This window comes from Physcomitrium patens, chromosome 1 (genome assembly GCF_059467195.1).
Source record: "Physcomitrium patens ecotype Gransden chromosome 1, ASM5946719v1, whole genome shotgun sequence".
Lineage (NCBI taxonomy): Eukaryota > Viridiplantae > Streptophyta > Bryopsida > Funariales > Funariaceae > Physcomitrium > Physcomitrium patens.
Window position 1 is genome coordinate 13,713,312 of NC_143410.1, and position 22,694 is coordinate 13,736,005.

A 22,694-nucleotide genomic window follows, 5' to 3' on the forward strand; every position below is an offset into this window, starting at 1 on the left:
GGACATACTTGATTGAATTTGTTTGACAAGTGTTGAATCAATAATCAATGTTGATTTTATTGCTCAAAAATAAAATTGTCCTAGCTTCAAACAATCATTTTTTATTAATCAAAATTTATAATTTTTTTTTTTTTGTACAAAATAAGAATATTTAAAAATTATATTTAATAAATTTTATTATTTATTAAGTCATTATGTGATCTTAAAATCAAATCTTAATAAAAACATGTTTCAACAAGCTTAGCAATGATTCAAAATATACACCAACATGAAATACTTGAAGTTCTTGTGATCTATATATACAATGACTAGATTAGAAGTACCTTCAAGAAAATGATGCTATTCTTGAAAAGAATCTATAATTACAAGAAGTTTTTTTTATTGTAGATTTTATAATTGACCTTTGCTATTAAAATTTTTTTAGAATGAAAAGCTATTAGAATAAATTTATCATGTGCTTTCATTTATAATAATATTGCATAGAAGGTAAAATCTAATTTACGAGTTTCTATAAAAAAATGCCTTAGAAAAGTTGACATGATATAATCTTGGTGCAAAAATAAATTCCTTCTTCAATGCATCAAATAATACTTTGATTTCTTTATTCCACTCAAGTTTGACTTTATAAGTCAAATGTATAAGTAGAGTTGTAACTTGTAAAAAAATTCTTTATGAAGATCTAATAGTAATTGACTAAGTCTAAAAAGTATTGTAAATTTCTTATTATTCTTAAAATCTTTCAATCTATGATAGTTTGGATCTTCTTTGGATCTATTATTAGTCCTTCATTAAAAATGATGTAACTTAGAAAGTTAATTTGAATAATAGAAATACATACTTTTTCATCTTAGTATATAATCCTTTATCACTAAGTTTTTGTAATACACAATGACTATGAAGTTCATATTCTTTTGTATTTTTAAAGTAGATTAGAATATCATCTAAATAACAAAAAACAAATTTATCAAAAAAACTCATGAAAAATATCATTCATTACATATTAAAAAGTGGTTGTTAAAATAAATGGAGGATAAGTTAGAAGGTAAAATATATTATCTTAGATAAGTTGCTACTGGTAAAAGGGCAACAAAAGAATGAAGGAAAGTTAGCAAGGTGGTCGCTAGGATTATATGTGGTAGCTAGGATTATAAGTAGCGGCTAAGATTATAGGTAATAGCTAGGATTTAAAGTGGCTACTAGGTTAAGACGAATCTAGGATTTAGTTGAATGAAAGTAAGATGAACAATAGCCAAAATGGATGTAACCTCTACCTATAAGTAAAGGGTGTTGGAAGTGAGAGACATCTCATTCTAGACTTCTTTGGTGTCTAACCTTGCTGTTTTCTACTTACTTGTGTCTTGCTTATTATGTTTTTTTAATAGGTTATGGGCCCACATACACTTTGTTGTGTTATTCAAGTAAGTTGAAGTTATTTGTTGGTTGTTGTTCTTGTGTGGAATAGATCTTATGGTGTTTGCTGATGTTAGAGATTGTATGATATAATCTTGTGTTTTGACTTGTGGAGGTTTTGATTTGGGCCTTATAGATCTCTAATTTCAGTTTGAAGGTTCTTAACTTCTAGGATTAAGTGATTAAGACCTTATACAAAGACCTTAATAGTATCTTTGGTGTTGTAGTTAGAAAATGAGTTTTATGAGTCGAAGAACTAGATGGTGAGGTTGATTGGAGTTCACATACTTGTTAGAAGCTTCAAAAGTTGATTTGAGAGTGTTTGGAGTGAAGAAACATTCATTTGTTCATAAGAGGGCATTTTGAGATTTTGCTAATACACAATTGTTTTGGTGATTTTAAGCACATAGAGACTCCTTTTCTTGATAATTTTTGATAGACCTCTTCTAAGACATGGCTTGAAGTGAAGGTGAAGGTTTGAGAGTGATTGAGAAGTTTAGAAGTAACAATTTCTATCATTGGAAGGTCAAAATGGAACTTTTGTTTGCATCTTTGGACCTTTGAGACATTGTAGATGAAAGTGAAGAGCCTCCAAGTATGCATGTTGATGCTAAAGAGAAGAAAGACTTCACAAGATGTGAAAAGAAGACTTTTGGCATGATTGCCATTAATTTGGATGAAGCCAATTTTTTTCACATCATCTCTTGCAAAGGACCAGCAGAAGCATGGAAGACTCTTTGCAACATATATGAGAACAAGAACTTGTCCAATATCATCCTCACAAGGAGGAAATTCTATACTTGCAAGATGGAAGAAGGTGAAGACCTCATGATTCATGTCAATAAAGTAAAGGCCCTTGCTAATCAACTTACAATTGTTGAAAAGCCTTTAGAAGAGAGTGATATTGTCATGACCTTGCTTATGAGCCTTTCCAAGTCCGACAACTACCTCATTATGACATTGAAATCCATTAAGCTAAAAGAACTCACAATGGATTATGTGACAGTAAGACTTGCCCGTGAAGTAACCAAGAGAAAAAAAAGAGTCCCAAAGTGAGGATTCGGCTCTCTTTTTAAGACAAGGCAAGAGAAGTCATCCTAATCAACATGGCAATGTGAGAACTTGCTTTATTTGTGAAAAATCAGGTCACTTTGCTCGAAATTGCTACAAAGCTAAGAAAGGAGATAGAGAAAGTGCAAACAATGCTTGTGATGAATATGGAGGTGATGATTATGCATTTATGGCAAGTGAAGGCACTTCCATGGCTGCCATGTCTAAGTTGATCATTGATTCTGGTGCCACCAAGCACATGACTCCATACAAGTATTCATTTGATACTTATGAAGAGATTTCAATAGCAAATATCCTCATGGGAGACAATGGCATAGTACAAGCTATTGGAATGGGCTCCATTGTTATAGAGATTGTTGTGAAAGGCCAAACCAAGAGGATCAGATTGAAGGACGTCTTACATATGCCAAGGTTGAAGAAAAACCTCCTCTCAATGAGTAAACTTGTTTTACATAGTTGTAAAGTATAATTTGATAAGAATGGGTGTTTTGTAAAGATATTGAAAAGAGATCATATTGCAAAGGGCTTTAGAAATGGCAACCTCTACTTCATCAAGTGTAAAAAGGTGAATGAAATTATAGTGGCGGCATTTGCTGAATTTCCTCAAGATCAAGACAAGTTTGGCATTTGGCATCGACGCCTTGGTCATTTGAATACTAAGAGCATGAAGGAGTTCTAATCTATAGTAAGTGGCTTAGATCGTAGTCATGTAAGCCACAATGCTATGACACTTGCTTGTGAAGATTGTATTCAAGGCAAACAACAAAAGGCCTCATTTCCAAGTGGAGTTGCAACACGTGCAACCAAGTTATTGGAGATTGTCCATTCTGATGTTTGTGGACCTATGAGGATGCCATCAATAGGAGGTGTAAGGTATTTTGTTACATTCATTGATGATATTTCAACGAAGGTTTGGATTTTCATCCTCAAAACAAAGAGTGAGTGTTTCACATGGTTTAAGGAGTTTATGGCACTTGTAAAGAAGCAATGTGAATGCAAAATTAAGATATTATGTACGGACAATGGAAGTGAGTATATGTCAAAGCAATTCAATAATTTCTTAAAGATGCATGGTATTGCAAGATAAACATCCACTCCTTACATTCCACAACAAAATGGAGTTGCTAAAAGAGCAAATCAGACCATTGTGGAGATGGCAAGGAGTATGTTTCATGCACAACACCTTGGACATGAGTTTTGGGCGGAAGCAGTGGTGTATGCAGTGTATACAAGAAATAGGTGTCGTACAAGTGCAATTATATCAATGATGTTGGAAGAAGCTTGGAGTGGGAGAAAACCTTGTATTTCTTACATGAGGACCTTTGGATGCATACCATATGCAAAGATATCAGATTCTATGAGATCAAAATTTAATATAAAAGGTACAAAATGTGTACTTGTTGGATATTATGAAGGTACAAAGGTTTATAAGCTCATGTAATTGGAGACTAAAAAGATCATCAAAAGTCGTGATGTTGAGTTTTTGGAGCATAAGAGTACTTGTGAGCACTTGGAGATGTATCTAAGTAGGAGTAAGGGTGTGTTTGTAGATACATCTTCAAATTCAACAAAGAAAGAAGAAGACAAAGACAATGATGGTTGTAAAAGTGGAAATGAAGATGAAGAGGCAAAGAAGGTGGACAAGAAGGCCTCTACAATTGCTAAGACCAACAATGAAGAGCATGAAGATGTTGATAATGATGGTCATGAGAATTATGAACCTTTGAGTGAAAAAAGACTATCTTCAAAAGAAAAGAAGGTTAGAGGTGTCCATGGAGTACAACAAGTTGAGTCTTCTTCAAATGAAAGGAGATATCCTTTGAGACATAGAAAAAAACATGGTGAATAGTGGAAGGACCACATTTTTTCTCAAGTAAGTAAAGAACATGCCAATGTTGCACTTTTTGATGATTTGTTGAGTTTATGTCATGCAATGAAATCCAGAGATGCTATGAAGAAGGAGAATGCTATAGAAGAAGAGTATAAATCACTCATGGAAAATAGAACATGGAAATTGACTCAAATTCTACCAAATTGAGCTTCAATTGGTTGTAAGTGGGTGTTTAAAATAAAGAGGGATGCAATGGCCAATGTTAAAAGGTATAAGACAAGATTAATTGCCAAAGACTACTCACAAGTTGTTAGTATTGATTTCAATGAGACATTTGTTCCCGTGGCAAAATTCACCACCATTAGAACCATTGTGGCAATTGGTGCAGCAATAGACTTAGAGATACACTAAATGGATGTGAAGATAGCTTTCTTGAATGAAGAATTGGAAGAAGACATCTATGTGGATCAACCTTAAGGATTTGTTGAAGAAGGCAAACAACACCTTGTGTGTAAGTTGAAGAAATCCTTATATGGGCTCAAGCAATCATCAAGGTTATGGTACCAACGTATCAACATCTTCTTTGTGAACAAGGGATTTGTGAAGAATGAGGCTGATCATTCCATATATGTGATGCAATCAAAAAGCCTTCTTGTTGATTGTTATGCTTTATGTTGATGATTTGATCATTTTGACCAATACTTTGAAAAAGATGGATTGATTGAAGGCAAAGCTATCAAAAGAATTTGAAATGAGTGATTTGGAAGAGCTCCACTATTGCTTAGAAGTGGAGTTTGTAAGAGACCGAGCTAAGAAGATCATTATATTGAGCCAAAAGAAGTACATTGAAGAAGTGTTGAAACGGTTCAACATGGAGGAGTGCAAGTCCATTGGAACACCATTGGAGGCAAATTTGAAGTTGATGAAGCTTATGGATGAGGAATTTGCTGAAATTGAAGAAGAAATGAAAGATGTTCCATATAAGACAGTAGTAGGCTCACTTATGTATGCAATGGTTGATACAAGGGTGGATCTTGCATATGCCGTGAGTGTTGTGAGTCAACACAAGTCAAAGGCCGGACCGATTCATTGAACAACCATTAAGAAGATCTTGAGGTATTTAAAAGGTACTTTGAACTTCAAATTGTGCCTTGGAGGTGATAGTATTACATTGTATGGATATTGTGATGCGGATTGGATTGGAGATGCAAATGATAGAAGATCAATAATGGGATATGTATTCTTTGTTGGAGTGGGAGCAATTTCATGGAATTACAAGAGACAACCAATAATTACAAGGTCTACAACGGAGGTGGAATACATGGCAGCAAGTCATGGTGGAATGGAAGCAATATGGCTAAGACAAGTTTTAGAAGACATTGGACATGTGTAATTCGAAGTAACTTGAATGAAATGTGACAATCAAGGATGCCTTATTTTTTCTAAGAATCCAAAGCATCATTTAAGGACAAAACATATTGTCATTCAACATTACTTCATATAGGAGAAAATTGAGATGGGTATAATTGACATGAAGTATTGTGCAACAAAAGACATGCTTTCTAATTTATTCACAAAAACATTGGTAAAAGATAGATATTACAAATTGACAAAAAGATTAGGTTTATTAGCCTTTGATCAATAGCAAAGTGGGAATGTTAAAGTAAATGGAAGATAAGTTAGAAGATAAAAGATATTATCTTAGATAAGTTGCTCATGGTCAAAGGGCAGCAAAAGAATGAAAGAAAGTTACCAAGGTGGTGGCTAAGGTTATAAGTGGCAGCTAGGATTATAGATGGTGGCTAGGATTATAGGTGGCGGCTAGGATTTAAAGTGGTAGCTAGGTTAAGAAGAATCTAGGGTTTAATTGAATGAAAGTAAGATGAATGCTAGCCAAAATGAATGTAACCTCTACCTATAAGTAAAGGGTGTTGGAAGTGAGAGGCATCTCATTCCACACTTTTTTTGTCTCTAACCTTGCTGTTTTCTAGTTATTTGTGTCTTGCTTATTGTTTTTCTTTAATAGTAGTTGATATGTTTGTGAGTCCAAAAGGCATGATATTATATTCAAAATTTCTATACCTAATTCAAGAAGTAATCTTTCATTCATCTTTTTTTTTATACAAACTAAGTTGTATTTTTCTTGTAGATTTATGTATATATAGATATTTTCTTGATTGAATTGATCAAAAATTTTTAAAATCAAAGCTATGAAATATCTATTTTTGATGGTGATCTTATTAAGTCTTCAATAGTCTATGTTCATTTACAAAGATCTGTCTTTTTTCTTTACAAATAAGATAGGAGCTTCTACTAGAGATTTTAAATGGCATATGAAGTTTTTAGCCAAATTATTTTCAATATGTCCTTTTAGTGAAACCAATTTATTTTGTAATATGCTATAAATTGATTTGAATGGTAGTTTAGCTCTTTTTTGTAAATCAATTGAATAATCATAAAATCAAAGCTTCAAATGAATATGTATATTTTTCTTTTTAAAAATATCTTAAAAATCTTAATATTAGCTAGAAATACCACTTGACATCTTTCCACCATTAGAAATGGATGTGGCATATATAACAAAAGATAGCCCTTCTTTTGTTGCATACATCAAAGCTCTTGCATCCACTAATAACAATTTAGATGTATTAGACTTATATATTTTTATTTTATTAATGGAATTTTAGATTAAACTACAAGAAAAATTAAGGTTACAAGAAATCCAATATGTTTGAGGATTATACTTTTTTAACCATAATAATTCTAAAATAATTAAATTAGATGGAGATCTTATCATATTAAATATTATTATGCTATTATAATCTTTAATTGCTACATATAAAGGAACAATCTCAAAGGTAATATCTTTAAAAGACAACAAATGACCATCTTTGATTTCTACATATATAGATTTAATTTTCTTCACTAATAGTATTTCTTGTTTTCTGACAAAATCTTTGTTTATAAAAGAAGTTGAGGCTCTTGAATCTAATGAAGAAAGACTTTATGATTTTTATATCCTAATCATACATCTATTATGAAACAAGGTAAAGGATCTTAAGAAAGAATAAGACCTTTATTAGATATTGCATATGATTCCAATGACATGGTTCCTATTATAGTTGGAAAAATTTGTTTTTTGACATATTGTCTTCTTTGGCAACTGTGCTCTTTATTTTATAAATGCATTGATTTTATGGACAATGTTGAGCAATTTATTGAGCTTCTTCACAATATAAGTAAAAACCTTCTTGATGAGGTCATGTCTTTTTTTGCCTAGTAAGAGGTTTAAAATGTATTGTATGAATTTGCATTAATTTTGACCTTAATGAATAAGTTTCTAAAAGCTTAAGAATCGTCGCCATTACTTAACTTATTCCTCTCTAGCCAAATATTTTTTCTTAATACATTTTAAATAATTTATTGTTGCATGTAATGGCATAAGTAATAAATTTTTTTAAAGAATCTATTTTTGATATGGTTAATAAAAAAAATCTTTAATATTATCCTTCAATTCATATCAAAATAGATTGATAAGGACTTTGTTATCTTAATCTACATTGCAAGTAAGGTTTTGCAATTTAGGAGCATATATGGTGGTTGATTGTAATCCTTATAGTAAAGATAAGAGCTTAGTATCTACTACTCTTTTTCAATCACTTTTTCCAAATAGGGCCAAAAATACTTCTAAGAATGAATTAAAATCATAGAATAGTTGTGAATCCTTTTCCATCAAAGGTGCAAACTAAGAGAGAGCACTTCTAAAAAAAAGTACGTCTATGAATCCAACCTGAGTAAATCCATTAGAGTATTAGAAATGATACAACCTTAAATAGAGTTCTATTTGTTGTCAAAATCTTCAAAATTTTAATCTTCTTCTATAAAATTTCTTGAGCATATTAATCCTTACCTCTTTTGTACTTGTAGAAGTGAGATTTTTTTAAATATGGTTATAAGGTTAATCTACTTGCTTCCTTCAACTGCACTATTTCTTAGCATAGACTTTGGATTTTTTCCATAAGTATAGGAATAGTACTTTTGTGGTTGGCATTGGTGATGTATGAAATTTCTATCCTAAGAATATTGACAAATTCATGAAGATGTGCAATAATTGTAGCTTATTCTCACTTCTACAAAAAATAGCATTTATATTTTTTTTTCTATTTTAAATAACTTAATAGAGCCATTAGTCAAATTAAAAGAGGTTAATCTATAATCTTTAAATTCATATGAAAATTTTCACAAAGAAGGATGATTTGCTCTTTTTAAGAAAAAATTAGTATTAAAAAACTTAATTATTTGTTTAAAAATAGAAAACCTATAATCTTTAATATATAATAATAGAAGTGAGATAATTCACTCAATTCTAAAATAAAAAAAAATAATAATAAGTTAGCAATTTCTTCAAATTTTCAAAGACATGAATCTTGAAGAATTGAAAGATTAAGACACTCTTATTATTGAAGAAAAGAAGTCTAAAAGCTACAAACACTTAGCCTTAGCAAGGATTGTGGTCTAAGAGAAGTGTGGAGAAAGATGATTCTTACTTCCAACACTCTTTAGTTATAGGTGGTGGTTTGCTCACCAACGAGGCAACTTCCATCCTTTTGATAATACATCTATTTCTACCTCATCCAACTAAATCCTTGATGCCACCACAATAACTTACTTTAACTCTTTGCTGCCTTTTAACTATTAGCAACATGCTATGCTTAAACTCTATGTGGTTGTAACTAAGCAAGTACTTGCTGATCTTCAACACTTGTGTCATTAAAGAAAACTTGAAAGTCACTCAAAGATGATATAATATTAAACTAGAATAGTTATTAGTAAAGATAAGAAGACTAGAAAGTCTTAAAATAAGACTAAGAACTAAAAAGACATTGATAAGAATGAAAAAATCTTCACTCTTGCCTCCATATATACTCTCTAACTAGAAACTACATGGTGATGTTTTATAGGACCTCCAACATATATTGGCTTTAGAAGACATATGTCTTAATTTTTAAAATAAGTTTTTTATATATATCCTACATAGTTAGCTTGTTCTCTAAGCTACCAACACATGTGACTTTGTGATTAATTTATTAACCAAATTTTTAATCTATCAATCAATTACAAACATGTATAAAGTCAAAATCATGTCTATGAAGCTTTTAGGAAGCTTTTGTAGAAGATATTAAGAAGTTAATCTAGTTTTACCTTCTTCTATCTACTCATATAGGTAATTATTAGAATAAATATATATTTTTGTGACACAATGTCAAAAAAATTATTTTGTTAGTATAGTATCACAAAAATATGTTTCGATTTGAAATTTTGCAATAAAGAATAGAAAATAAAAAAATAATAGAAACAATAAGGACTTTTTAGGATTGCATGCATAAATACATAATATCTTTAAAAATTCATCTAAGATTTAATTAGAATTAAGTGATAAAATTGGGATTATTTAAAGACATATAGAATTTTGTAAAGGTATAGTTTATAGATCCTTGCTACAATATAAAGTTTTAAATGTATTCTATGATGATTTAATAGTCTGAACTTAAGATAATCGAATTATTTTTATATAAGATTTTAATATATGTTGCCTAAAACCATTATAATATCATCTAACATTTTTTGCATTATAATATCATCTAACATTTTTTTTTTTTTTTTTTTTTTAAACTTTTGATACAAATAATTTATTTATATTCTATCTTTAAATAATAATTTTTAAAAATATAAAAAAATAATATTTTTTTGGCTAAAAAAAAGTTATGGATTTTTTACATGGTTTTTTATTTGTTCATTTTGTTTAATTGTTGGATTTTATTGAATGCCAAAAAACCTCATATCATAAATCACAAATTTGAATTTAATATTTTTTTTATAGAGACATATAAAATTTTAGCAACGTTTCTAAATTTTATATAGTAATATTTCTTAATATTATAAGTTTATTTTTTATTATTATAAAAATTTAATTAAAAAAAAAAAAAAAAAAAAAAAAAAAAAAAAAACAATACATCAAATGCATTCTTATCAAATAGATTCAATAATAGGTAGTATTATTTATTAATTAGATAGCTTATGCATCAATATTTTAATTGGTATTCATATTATGTGTATCTATATATATATATATATATATATACATATATGCAAATTATTCTTAATAAAATTTGTTGATTGTATTGCTAGAATTATTTTGTTAGAAAAATTTTATAACAAGAATAAATTTTTAAATGTTGTAGAATAATATTTTAGATTTGTTTTGAAAAAGATATAAAACTTTATATTTTTAATAATACTCCTATTTTTAGAAAGATACAAAAGAAATAAATAAAAATTTCTTATTTCAAAAAACTATTCATATGTCTTATAATCTTTGCTAAATGTATCGATTTTTTTAATTTTATTATTATCCCTAAAGTGGTTTGTAGGCCTTCAAAGCCAAAAATAACAAGTTATACTAAAATTTAATATTTACTTGTAGGATATTTTAGTAAATATTGTTAAAAATAGTTAAATTTGCTATCAAACATAATATTTTTTTTCTATCAAGTTTGCTAAGTAGTAAGTATTTGCTGCAAAGTTATAAATTCAAATACATCAAGTTTTTAGATTTAGTCATAAAATTAATTTTTTTAAAAAGAATTTTTGAAAATTTTAAAAATTAAATTAAATAAATATAAATATAAAAAACTATTGTTAAGATCGAAAAAAGCTTGTAAATTAGAAGAAAGAAAAAAAAAAAAAAAAAAAAAAAAAAAAAAAAACCAAGATTTAAGAAAAAATAATATATTACTAAATATAGTATTACTAAATATAATATTATTCTTATTCTAATATATATATATATATATATATATATATATTACTTACAAGGTTAGAAGCTTGTGGTCCAATTTTATAATAGCTTTCTAACTAGACTATTAGTAAAAGCTTTAAAATATGTCTTGATAATCAAACAATTGAAAGAAGGTTTTTAATAAGACTTGACTTTTAATTTTTTTTTAAATAATTTTAGGAATTTATTATAAAAATTACATACGAATTTTTAAAAAAATACATAACACTCACTATTACCATACAAAATTAATACTAAACAGTCCTGCTTATTATTGTAATAGCATATGCATCATTATTAAGGTGCATCATTATTTATGTTGCTATTATATTTTATTATCTATAATACAATAAGTATATACTATAGTTTCTATATATAATTTTAGATTATTAATGAATTTATAACTAAATGACCACAAATATTTTGTGAATTGGATCATGAAAATATTGTTTTCAATTCTCTATATCCAGAATTTACATGAGGTATATTTTTAGTTTAATTTATTTTTACAATCAGTAGTTCAGATTTGGTTGTACCATATACACAGCACATTTTATCCTTAATTGTTGTTATACTACATTGATTGTTGTTTTTGTGAAAAAATGATAATTAGATTGTGGTCATTAGATTGATAATGATTCCGGATGATGAATTCATTATCAAAGTAATGCTGTTCATATTGAATTTTTCGAATCTATTATATACAGTGATCTTGACTTAGAATTTTCAAAATTAGATTGTTAAATTTTTTCTACGTTTGTATCTAACAAATTTCATTTTTTAAACAATTATGATGTTTAATTCATTCCTCTTATGCATACGTCTGTTATAATATATGGAAGTTAGGTATATAACTAATTCTTGTTTTCATGCCTTTTTTTTACCAATCCATTTTTAACAACAGAATCAAAATATAATATAAATATACTTTCGACATTTTAATAAATTATTTTTATTTTTATTTTTCCCGACGGCAGTTGTCACTTTTACAAATTTAGTGTGCAAGTCGCGAACCACGGACTAAATGGGATTTACCTGCAAAACAGAGCGCACAATATTCGTTGTATCATGTGCACAGACAATTGTTTCAAAGTTCAAGTGCTGAATGCTACCTTTACTATCAAGCACCCACAGACTTCCTTAAAGAGTACACAATGGCATAATCAGCAAGAAGAGAGGAGATAGAATGCGAACTTTAAAAGAGTAAAGCACACCCTCTTACCAATTACGATCCTGTAAATCAGAAATAAAACTTGAAGCAAAGGACGAAAACTTCGTCGCAGTTTCTCCCGCCATGTTTTTCAACGCTGAAATATCCTGTGAGGCCTGGACAACCATGACATGATTAAGTCTTCTGCTGACTGCGTTACAAAAGGGTCAACAATGAGCTCCAGTCTGCCCCTCAATAAGCAAGAGTTCAGATCAATGCCTCAAATAGTTGCCTGAAATTGAGGTCGAAACAGTCAGTGCTAGATCCTCCAAAAAGGATCATCGCAACCGTCATGGACTGTTGAACCGTTAACTTTTTGGACCATTAAAATCTGTAACATTCTCATTAACTACAGATTGCAGAACTTTTGAGTGAGCACTGGTAAAAGAACAAAAATACTTCCGAACACTCAACCAGTTCTGACATCCAGTTCACAAACATAAAATTATTCATTACCTGATATGTGAGCTTAGACATGAGCTCACTTGCAGTCGCATCAATAGAACTATCAGGTGAACCAACTTCTTCACGGTCAAAATAGGCAGCACTAGATATAGCGGACGAGTTCTGCAAATAGAAACGACCACCAAATTATCATATCACGCTCCCCTTCTGCTCGAACATGTAACACCCACACCAATCAGAAGACTTCAATTCAGTCTTGCGTCAACTACGACCACTGCTGACAAAGGCATGCTAACAATGAACAGTGAATGAAAACTTATAGCGAATTTCTGTAGACAACCAGAATTTGCCGTGTCACTGTTTTTATTATGATCGTCAAAGTATTGTGCAGAAGAAATAGATTTAGCATTGGCAAATTTCTTCTGTACTTCATGGCGGTCATCAAGCTGCAATCAAGAGCCTACGTTTATGAAATAGAGAATTAAAGAGAGAGATCTTCGTGAGCATGCCGACGCGCGACGAAACTATTTGTGGATATTTTATTTTCTGAAAAAGGAGAAATATGATTTGTATTTGTAATTTTCATGGAAGTAATAATGAAAAAAAGGGGATCTTATGTGTGAAATTCAGTTGATTGATCACATCAAAATTCAGCACAACTAATTCATAACTGCACTTGCTTACAGAATCAGATTGAGTAATTTACCCATGCCTTAGTACGTCCACTGTCGAAAGAGGATTTCATTGAAGATCCTCCACACTCTGAGAAGAAATCAGCATTTGTTGAGGGGGCAGCTACATGGCTAGAGTTCGAGTTTTTGTGATCAGAGTTATTGCATGCTTGATTATCATCCATGTACAAAAATCGCGATGACAGTGGGGCTGGCTTCAAAGTTTCTGCAGGCAAAGGTGCTGGTGCTGTTGTTTGTACCTCAGCCGGCTTTTGATCATAAATATCTTCATTGGGCTGCACACGTATAAAGAAAAGTACAAGAGCTCATTTGTAGTCGCAAAACACGGCAAATGAACTATGTTCATGCTTCAAGCTTCAGAACTACATGTACCTTAGTAATAAGTTTCTTCACTCCAAGACTTCCAGATTTGACTGCACCAATTCTCTTAGCTCCAATTGATGAAGATAGCTTCCTTGTTGGAATGCTACTTAGTCGTGTATTAATAACTGGGGTAGGTGAGGAAGAAATGGAAGGAGCAGACTTAGGTCCAGACGAAGGAGCAAGTGTCGGGCTCGAAATCTCTTTTGGGTGTCGTATGCTAAAGTGATTCTCCAATTTGGTGAACGAAGCCTCATCTGGCGACTTCTGAGGAATGCTGCAAGTCGCAGAATCAACACTCTTGGCCACTTCTTTGGCCAGGAGCTGGCGGTAGAGGTCTGCTACCCTGGAGGTGTACTTTGCTTCGACACGTCCTCCTTCTATCCAACCGTGCTGTTTGAAGAACGCGTGTGCCCGGCCATTGCCACTCAAGCTCATCAACTTCAATTGGTCTTGGTTCCAGCTGTCCAAAGTAGTGGATCTGGTTCATTCCCATCACCATCCAGATAAAAAGGTAAGCTGCCGCAAGCGTCTAAAACATACAATGTTTAAAACACAGTCAAGATCCTCTCATGATAACACCAGATATTCACCTGACAAAGCTGATGTGCACACCGAGACTACGATGTGTTGCTGAGCAGTCCAGGCATATAAGTATTCCAAAAGTTACAGACGCCCAGGTTGGATTCTTGGAATTGCAATCAAAACACATCTGCATCCAACCAGTTTCTTGTAAAGCAGGAGGGACATCTAATCACATTCCACAACCAAACCCTGCCTCAAATACCTGCATCGGTAAGCCACAAACGAAATGCCTTCATCTTCATATTCAAATTCGAAAACTTTCGAACGCTAAAACACTATTAAAAATATAAATGCCACATAGCATACTCAAGGAGATTATGAAGGAAGGATATCAATACATACGCACTGAATTTAGTGCTAGCTATAGAAATTCCTGAATGCTGATCGCTACAATATTCACGTCATTTAAGATCGGTATCAGCTGATTCATATGGGGCCATTGGGTTTAGATTTACAATCAGTCAACCATCGTAAATCCTCGGTCGTGTACTGTGCGATGAAAACCTTCTACCTTGCTATGTGCGGAGAGGCACATTGATGCCAGTAGGAAAAAATTGTACAGTGCCGAAAAAGTGGAATGAAAAATGTTGATTAAATCGTGATAATTTGTCATAACAATCAAATACTAAGCCTTTAGAGCTAAATCGGAGAATGAAAGAACTAAAGAAAGCATAAATTTTAATTTTAAATCATACCACACTCGAGTGAATTGAAAGATGAAAATATCAACACAAGTTGGAGTGCCAAAGTTACGCGTGTGAGCAACATAAATGCTGCAAACCAAGACCATCTAGCGTGCGCCTCGGGTTGGATGTGAATTGCGCAAAAATTAACTACTGTAAAATGACAAACGACATAAGTTCAAAACACAGCAAAAGTCAAGTGTAAGCTAAGAACCAGCGTCTTACCTTGTTTTCCGACCTGGTCTTGATTTTCCGAAACAACACATCGCGATCCAACACGTCCTCGGACCCCATGTCGACGCGCAATCCGCCGCAAATCAGCTCCCCGTCGATCAGTCCCCGCCAGAAAAGCTCAATGCCCTACCTCACACAATACTCCCCGGCTCCTCCTAAAACGAAGGCAAAACTTGTACCTCAGTATCCGTCATGTGGCACGGATATGTCAAGAGTCGATTTAGTCATTGCACTGTACACCTCAAAGGTTCCAAGACTTCCAGTTAAAGAAATCAAAATCAAAATACAGCTCGCCCGCTACCAACAGGCTTCCAAGCACCCGAGATCCAATCAAGATCCACAATTATCTGGTTTTGTTCACAAGAAACTCCACGAAAGCTGAATACAATATGGAAAATGCAAACCTCATAGCGGCTTCCGGAACTCAATAGAACGAATGCAAGCAGAGATCCAACCTGCACATTGATGATTAAAACATGGACATCGACATTGAAGGCTTCGCAGGCTGTGTGTGTGTGTGTTGCCGACGCACGCACGCAGGAAGAAAGTGTGAAGCAGAGAGGGCGAGGGGGAGTGAGAAAGGGAGAGAGAGCCATGAATGAGTGAGTGAGTGAGTGGAGGCCCCAAAGGCTGGCTGGCTGGCTGGTAGCGGGGGTGGGCTCCCCCTCCCTCATTCACGTGTGAATGCCTTGCCCCCGCCGCCCTCCCTGCCCTGTCTCATGGAACTGAGTGCGTCGGTCCCTCCCTCCGTCCCTCATTATTGAGAGAGCAGGCTTTATGATTCCCTATTCTAATGCCAATTGCATGGCTCGGTATCTCCCCTCACCTCCCCTCCCCTCCATTACCGGGTCCTCCTCTTCATGAGTGCCCCCCCCCCCCCTCCCATAAAAGCAATCCCACAATATTGCAACTGGAAAAGGGTAAGATAAGCAAATTAGTCGCTAAGAGGTTACCAAACAACATATATATATATATATATATATAGATAATAAAAAATAAAATCAAGGGTAGCCAAATGTGGTATTAGAGCTATTAAATGTTCTATTATGAGAAACTTTTATGAGGGTGTTGGTTGTAAAAATCAACAAGTAGTTCAATAAAGCAATATGAAGCATCACAAAAATGACAGTAAAGCCTGAGATACATTGAGATAGGACCTTACAACAAAAAAGAAGTAATACAGACCATTGATAAAAATATGCATAAAAAATAGTTTCAAAACAACTACTCAAGAAAATAAATCACTTGTCAAATGCTTAAATTGAAGAAAAAGAGGCAACATTCTACATGAAAAATATAGAAAATACCTCCATTTTTTTAATAAAAATAATGATTAGTTATTAGAAATAAGAAAAGAAGTTAATTTTTTCTATATTCTTCACTAAATATTTAAAAAATAAAAATAATTCAAATATTTAAACTATATATATATATATATATATATAAGAATGTTAAAGCAACCCAGGCTTTCACTAAATCAATCATCCCCATCCCCCCATTCCCAACCCCTCGTCCCCTGTCCGGACCTCCCCGTCCCCGTTCCCGGCGCCCATCCCCAAGGCCCCCCCCCGGCGCAGCCTCGGATTTCATGTTCAATTTTTTAGGCGGAAATTGTCCTGTGAGGTGATTGTGTGAGAGGTCCAACTAATCCAGCTGCGAAAGGCTGCCAATCTCATCGGCTATTTCTCCCGTGAAAGGATTTCCTTGCAGATCAAGGAACGATAACCCGGAAAGGTTGCCAATCGTTGTGGGAGTGTCGCCGCTGAATTGATTGTAGCTCAAGTTGAGTTTCTGCATTTGATGTCACACGTAGCTTTCCGACAAGGGATCATGAATGGTTCCCGAGAAGCAATTCAGCTACAAACTGAGCCCTACAACAAAAATAAGGTTTGACAGGGCGACAAGTATCACTCCACCCAACTGAGTCAAACTCAAATTAAGGATGGACAACCCTGTCAAATTCCTGAGCGTCTCTGGAATTGCGCTTGTGAGGTGGTTGTTCATCATGTTCAGCAATCATCTTCCTAACTGAAGGAGAAACACTCCCGCAGAGCTGGTTGTTTGAGAGAAGAATCTGAATCAGCGACTTCGAACCCCACAACTCCTCGAGGATGGTGCCAGACAGGTTGTCCCCCCCCCCCCCCCCCCCCCAGTGACAGAATCATAAGCTTCGGTGAGTCCGGAAGTGGCCCACTGAGCTCGTTGAAGGTAACATCAAGAATCTTGAGCTCGGTATAGCTTACTAGAGACGCCGGAATGGAGCCATTGATCTCGACGTTGGGATCAATGAGAGAGAGACCAAGGAGATTAGAGAGAGATTGGAATCTTCATTTTGGCGGGAATCACAACCTCCGCATGATAATGGTTACAAACATCCGCAGAGACTCCAATTACAAAGTAAAAACCCAATAAGACACTCAAATCGCTAATAGTAGTCGTGGATCTATTAGCCCATAGAATGCCTCCCCCTAAAAGATTGAAATTGCATCTATATCTCTCACAATCTACATACGTTGAACCCAACTTTCGACTGTCAAATAATGCGAGAACAACAGACAAATTCTCACCTAATGAAGAATCATGGGTTTGTTGGCAAAATCCACCAGGGATTTACGCACACTCAAAGTGAGTGGCCTCAGTCTGGTACCAAAACCACTAACCAACATCGTTGTGGTGACGGAGGGTAATCAGCTTATATAAGTCTCCTAAAAATGCCACAAGGTTATAGTCTTATTGTCTTTCCTAAATCCAAGTTGTTACACACCATATGGGTATTACAAATATACCAATAGAAGTAAAGATAAGAAAAATTATGTAGATGTAAGTAGAATTAAGTAAATTTAATAATGTCTTACAAAGAAGTTTTTTCAGAAATTTCATAGATTTAGAATTGATTTTTCAAGTATTTGTAGGTAATTGATAGGTTAAAAAATTTGCTAATAAGTTGGCTATATATTGCACATATTGACCACTTACCTTACAAGTTGGCCATATATTGCATATATTGGATATTTATTGTATAAGTTGGCCGTGTAGCATATATATTGGAAACTTGCCTTAAAAATTAGATACATATCTTATAAGTTAGATACATGTCAAATAACCTATAAAATGTTGCCATGAAGTTTCTAAGTTAGATAGTATATATAAAGGTAAGAATGACACCTCTTTCACTCTTGTCAATGCATTTCTTATATTCTTATCTCAGCTCAAAAATATCTAATATCTTTTTATTTAATAATAGCTATTATAATTTTTTATCTTATATCTATCTTTGATTTGTTTATTTTTTTTAGTATTAAAAGAACATGTTATTTTGTTATGGTTTTGTTATAATTTAGGTCTTTAATAGTTTGATAAGAGTACTAATTAATTATTTTTGTTTTTTTTTTTAAAAGTGAATAGATTATTTTATTTATTATTATTTTGATTAAAAGTTTTTTTTAAGGAGATGGAAAGAAAAATTATAGATATTGTACTTGATAGAAGTAAAAATAGATTTATAACTATTGCATATCTTGATGATGTCGTGTTGTAACAAGACTATATGGTGAAAGATGATAATATGGATCTTATTATAGAAGAGCCAAATTAAAAGAAAAAGTAAAAAAATATGGATAAAAGATAGGAAGGTAGTAAAACTTTTAGTAGTAATGCTGGCCTTTTAGAAAAAATAGCTTCTACTTACTTTGTAGGACCAAAAATAAGGCAAAATAAGGTAGATGAGAAAAATAAATGATATAAACATCTTTAGAAGGAAGTTAAGAGTAAATTCTAGTAAAAATTACTTAAAAAAACTAGATATTGGTACCCAAGGAGGGCAGGTTATCAACTTGGGTCAAAATCAGACCCGAGGCACAAAACCGAGTACCTACGGCAAATCGAAGACTCTTTGGTAAATTGGAGAGTGGGATTTGATAGAAGATTGAATAGGGTTTCTATAAGCATTGGTTTTGGGTGATTTGGATCTGTATTCGCTTTGTAAGAGCTTTACAAAGTCAAGATTTGTTTTAGATGACTTGGGTTTTATGAAATACAATAGGGTTTACATTTTGAGTGATTTCAAGAGTTTTGTAATAGATCTACAAGTGAAATTTTGTGAGTTCATGGTTGTAGTTGTATTTAATATATGTTGTGAATTTAAGCTCGATCTAACGGTTGAATTGAGAATTATTGAGGTTTTAGTGGATCAAGGTCTCAATAAGTAGAATTTTAGGTCTAGTAAGGGTTTTTAAGATTTCTTGCAATCTACTAGTTGGATTGGAATGAAATTTGTGTGAGAGGATATAAGACTTGCTTTTCTATGTATTTGAGAATTTTGAAATCAATCAAACGATGAAAAGGAGAGATATTGGCTTTGGGAGATTGACATCAAGGTTGGAGAAGGAGGCCTGCCAATACCTGAGCACATTTTTGAGGTTATCGTCTATTTAGTAATTCCGATCCTTTTCAAATTTTTTGTGCTTGTTTTTAACTTATTTTTTAAGAAGTGTGCAAAGTTTGAATTAAGATCAACAGTTTATTCATTAGTTATTGAGGTTTAAATCTATTATAGGAATTATTAGGGTTTGATTAGGGATTGGTTTAGGGTTTAGAGTTTGATTAGGATTTGATTTAGGATTTAGGATTTGATTTAGAATTTGGTTAGGATTTGATTTAGGATTAGAATTTGGTTAAGGTTTGATTTAGGATTTAGGGTTTGGTTTAGGGTTTGGTTTAGGGTTTGGTTGGGATTTGGTTTAGATTTCAGGATTTGGTTTAGGTTTAGGATTTGATTTAGGATTAGGATTTGATTAGGATTTTGTTTAGGATTTGAGGTTTGGTTTCAAGTTTGGTTAGGATTTCATTTAGGGTTTGGTTAGGGTTTGGTTTATGGTTTGGTTAGGATTTGATTTAAGATTTGGTTGGGATTTGGTTTAAGGTTTGTTTAGGATTTAGAGTTTGATTTAGGATTTAGGATTTTATTAGGGTTTAAGATTTAATTAGTTTTGTCTTAAAGTTTGAATGAAGTCCAATAGGATTTTAACTAGAATTAAATTAAGATTGAATTGAGATATATTTGAGAGATATTTGTGATCATTCTAATATTTCTTTAAGATTTCTTATTATTTCTTTGAAATTTCTTTGAGGTTTTTTTGAATTTGATTAAAGCTTGCTTAGCATTATTATGGTCTAATTAGAGCTTAGTTAGTATTCTATTATAGTTAGGATTTTGTTGTTGCAATTTCCATTCTATCTTCCATAGACAGGTGCTCGGAGCATTTTCAAGCAAGACTTCATGTATTACGACAACGCGCTTGTCAACATTGATAGATATAGATTTGATTTTAGACATGTTTGAACTTGATTGATAGATCAGAAACTTAACCGACAAATTGAATACATATTGTACAAATTGATGATTTGTGGTACAAGTTAGTTATGTGGTGCACATGAATGAAACTTGATGTGCAAATTAAATATATGTCTCATAAGTTAGACACATGTCAGAGATCCTATAGAACATTTTCATATAGCTCTTAATTAAATAAAATATATTGAAACAAGAGTGAAGCATTTTTTATTCTTATCAATGCATTTCTTGTTCCTAGACTAATTTCAAAAGTCTTTAGTCTTCTTTTTTTAGAATAGCTATTTTTATCTTAATAGTATATTATTTTTAAGTAATTGTCTATTCTTTTTAAGTGACATAAGAATATATTGATTCTTTGATTCTTTAAAATTCATGTCCTTGATAGTTTGATAAGATTGTTAATTTATTTTTCTTGTTTTATTTTAAAAATAAATAAATTATTCTATTTTTTTATGTTTTAAAGATTAAAAACTATCTATCTTTAAATTAATATTTTTTTTCTTCTAACATAAATTATTTTTTTAAAGAAAGTTGACTATCTTTGTTTATAAATTTTTTTATTTAATATTAAAGATTGTAGATTATCTTTTTTTAATTTGACTTATAAATTTATTAAAAGCATTTATTAGAATGATGGAAGAAAAATTTATAGATGCTATACTTTGTAAAACTGAGAATAGATTTGTAACTATTGCGGATCTTCATAAGCTAGTCAATACTTTTAATCTTGCTTATTTTCAACATCAATCATCAAAGTATTATTTTTATATCTAAAAAAAATAAATAATAAAATTTAAAGTTTATACAAAAAATTGTAGAATTGAGAGTCACAAGTAGATCAAGCTCACAATTGAATTTGAAAAGTCTTACTACTACAAATATGAAAGAGATAAGAATAAATATACCAAATATATTTAAAAAAATAAGATCAAACTTTTGAAGATTACCACAACAAGTAAAGTTCTATCCAAGATTGCATCCTTCTTAATACCTTGAAGGATTTACTCAAGTTGAATTCATTGGTGCACTTCCATTTGGAGGTACTTTTTTTTGATTTGCATTCTTGATAGAAAAAGATTTACAACTATTCTATGATTTAAATTCATTCTTAGAAGTGTTTTTGGCCACATTTAGAAAAAATGATTACAAAAGAATAGTAGAGACTAAAATCTTATCTTTACAATAAAAATCACATTTTGTTATTATATATGATGTTAAATTCCAAAAACTTGCTTACAATGTAGATTAAAATAACAAAGTTCTTATTAATCAATTTTGATATGGATTGAAAGATAATGTGAATGACTTATTATTAAATATATTAAAAATAGATTCATTAAAATAATTTATTGGTTAAGCCATTACATGTAACAATTAATTTTTTAAAAGAAGCCAAGAACTAATATTTGGTTGAGAAGATAGAAGTCAAGTCATGGAAACAATTCCTAAGTTTTCATAAACTTATTAATTAAAGCCAAAACCTAAGTAAATTGATTTGATAGGTTATAAACCTCTTATTAAGCATAAATAGACTTGAAGTTGTCAAAAAAGATTGTGTTTATATTATAGAAAATCTAAGCATAATACTTAATATTATCTTAAGAAGTAATGCAATTACAAAATGATGAGAGTAATTGCCAAAGACATAAATGTATCAAAAAACAAGTTTGTTGAGCTAAAATAGGAATTTTTTTTCAAGAAATTTTTATTTGCTCTAAAAAAGTGTAAAGCTTCTTACTATAGAGGTCTTTATTATTTATGTATGTCTTAGTTAGATTCAATCCTCACTTTTTAACCTACTTTGTTTTGGACTTGTATAACTCAATGTTAAATCAATGAGGTGATTGGAAATTTTTTACAATAAATTACATATTTTATTTTTTCTTTATATTCCAAATTTTAAAGTGATTAATGACTTAAATTGTTTTTAGCAAACAAATCACTTAAGCTAAGTTTTTGATTATAGCTTTTGTTTTACAATCTTATCTTTAATTATTCTTTTATGCATATCTCTTTTAAAAA

At 31.6% G+C, this 22,694-nt stretch overlaps 1 protein-coding gene across 7 annotated transcripts; it reads right to left on the minus strand.

The window, feature by feature from the left end:
- Nucleotides 1–12,075: 12,075 nt before the first annotated feature.
- Nucleotides 12,076–16,038, minus strand: LOC112280078 (putative ADP-ribosylation factor GTPase-activating protein AGD8). Of its 7 annotated transcripts, none has more exons than XM_024515096.3 (8): nucleotides 15,775–16,038; nucleotides 15,311–15,474; nucleotides 14,411–14,529; nucleotides 13,830–14,298; nucleotides 13,472–13,732; nucleotides 12,817–12,927; nucleotides 12,373–12,476; nucleotides 12,076–12,185 (listed from the first exon to the last, which is right to left on the minus strand). In XM_024515096.3, the coding sequence occupies exons 2-8, from the start codon at nucleotides 15,377–15,379 to the stop codon at nucleotides 12,182–12,184; spliced, it is 1,137 nt and encodes a 378-aa protein (XP_024370864.1). In that variant the 5' UTR covers nucleotides 15,380–15,474; nucleotides 15,775–16,038; the 3' UTR covers nucleotides 12,076–12,181. The 7 variants fall into 7 exon arrangements, with proteins under 7 accessions (XP_024370864.1, XP_090106641.1, XP_024370855.1 ...); XM_090250515.1 differs by having other exon boundaries at nucleotides 13,478–13,732; nucleotides 15,775–15,987; XM_024515087.3 differs by having other exon boundaries at nucleotides 15,724–15,964.
- Nucleotides 16,039–22,694: the final 6,656 nt, after the last annotated feature.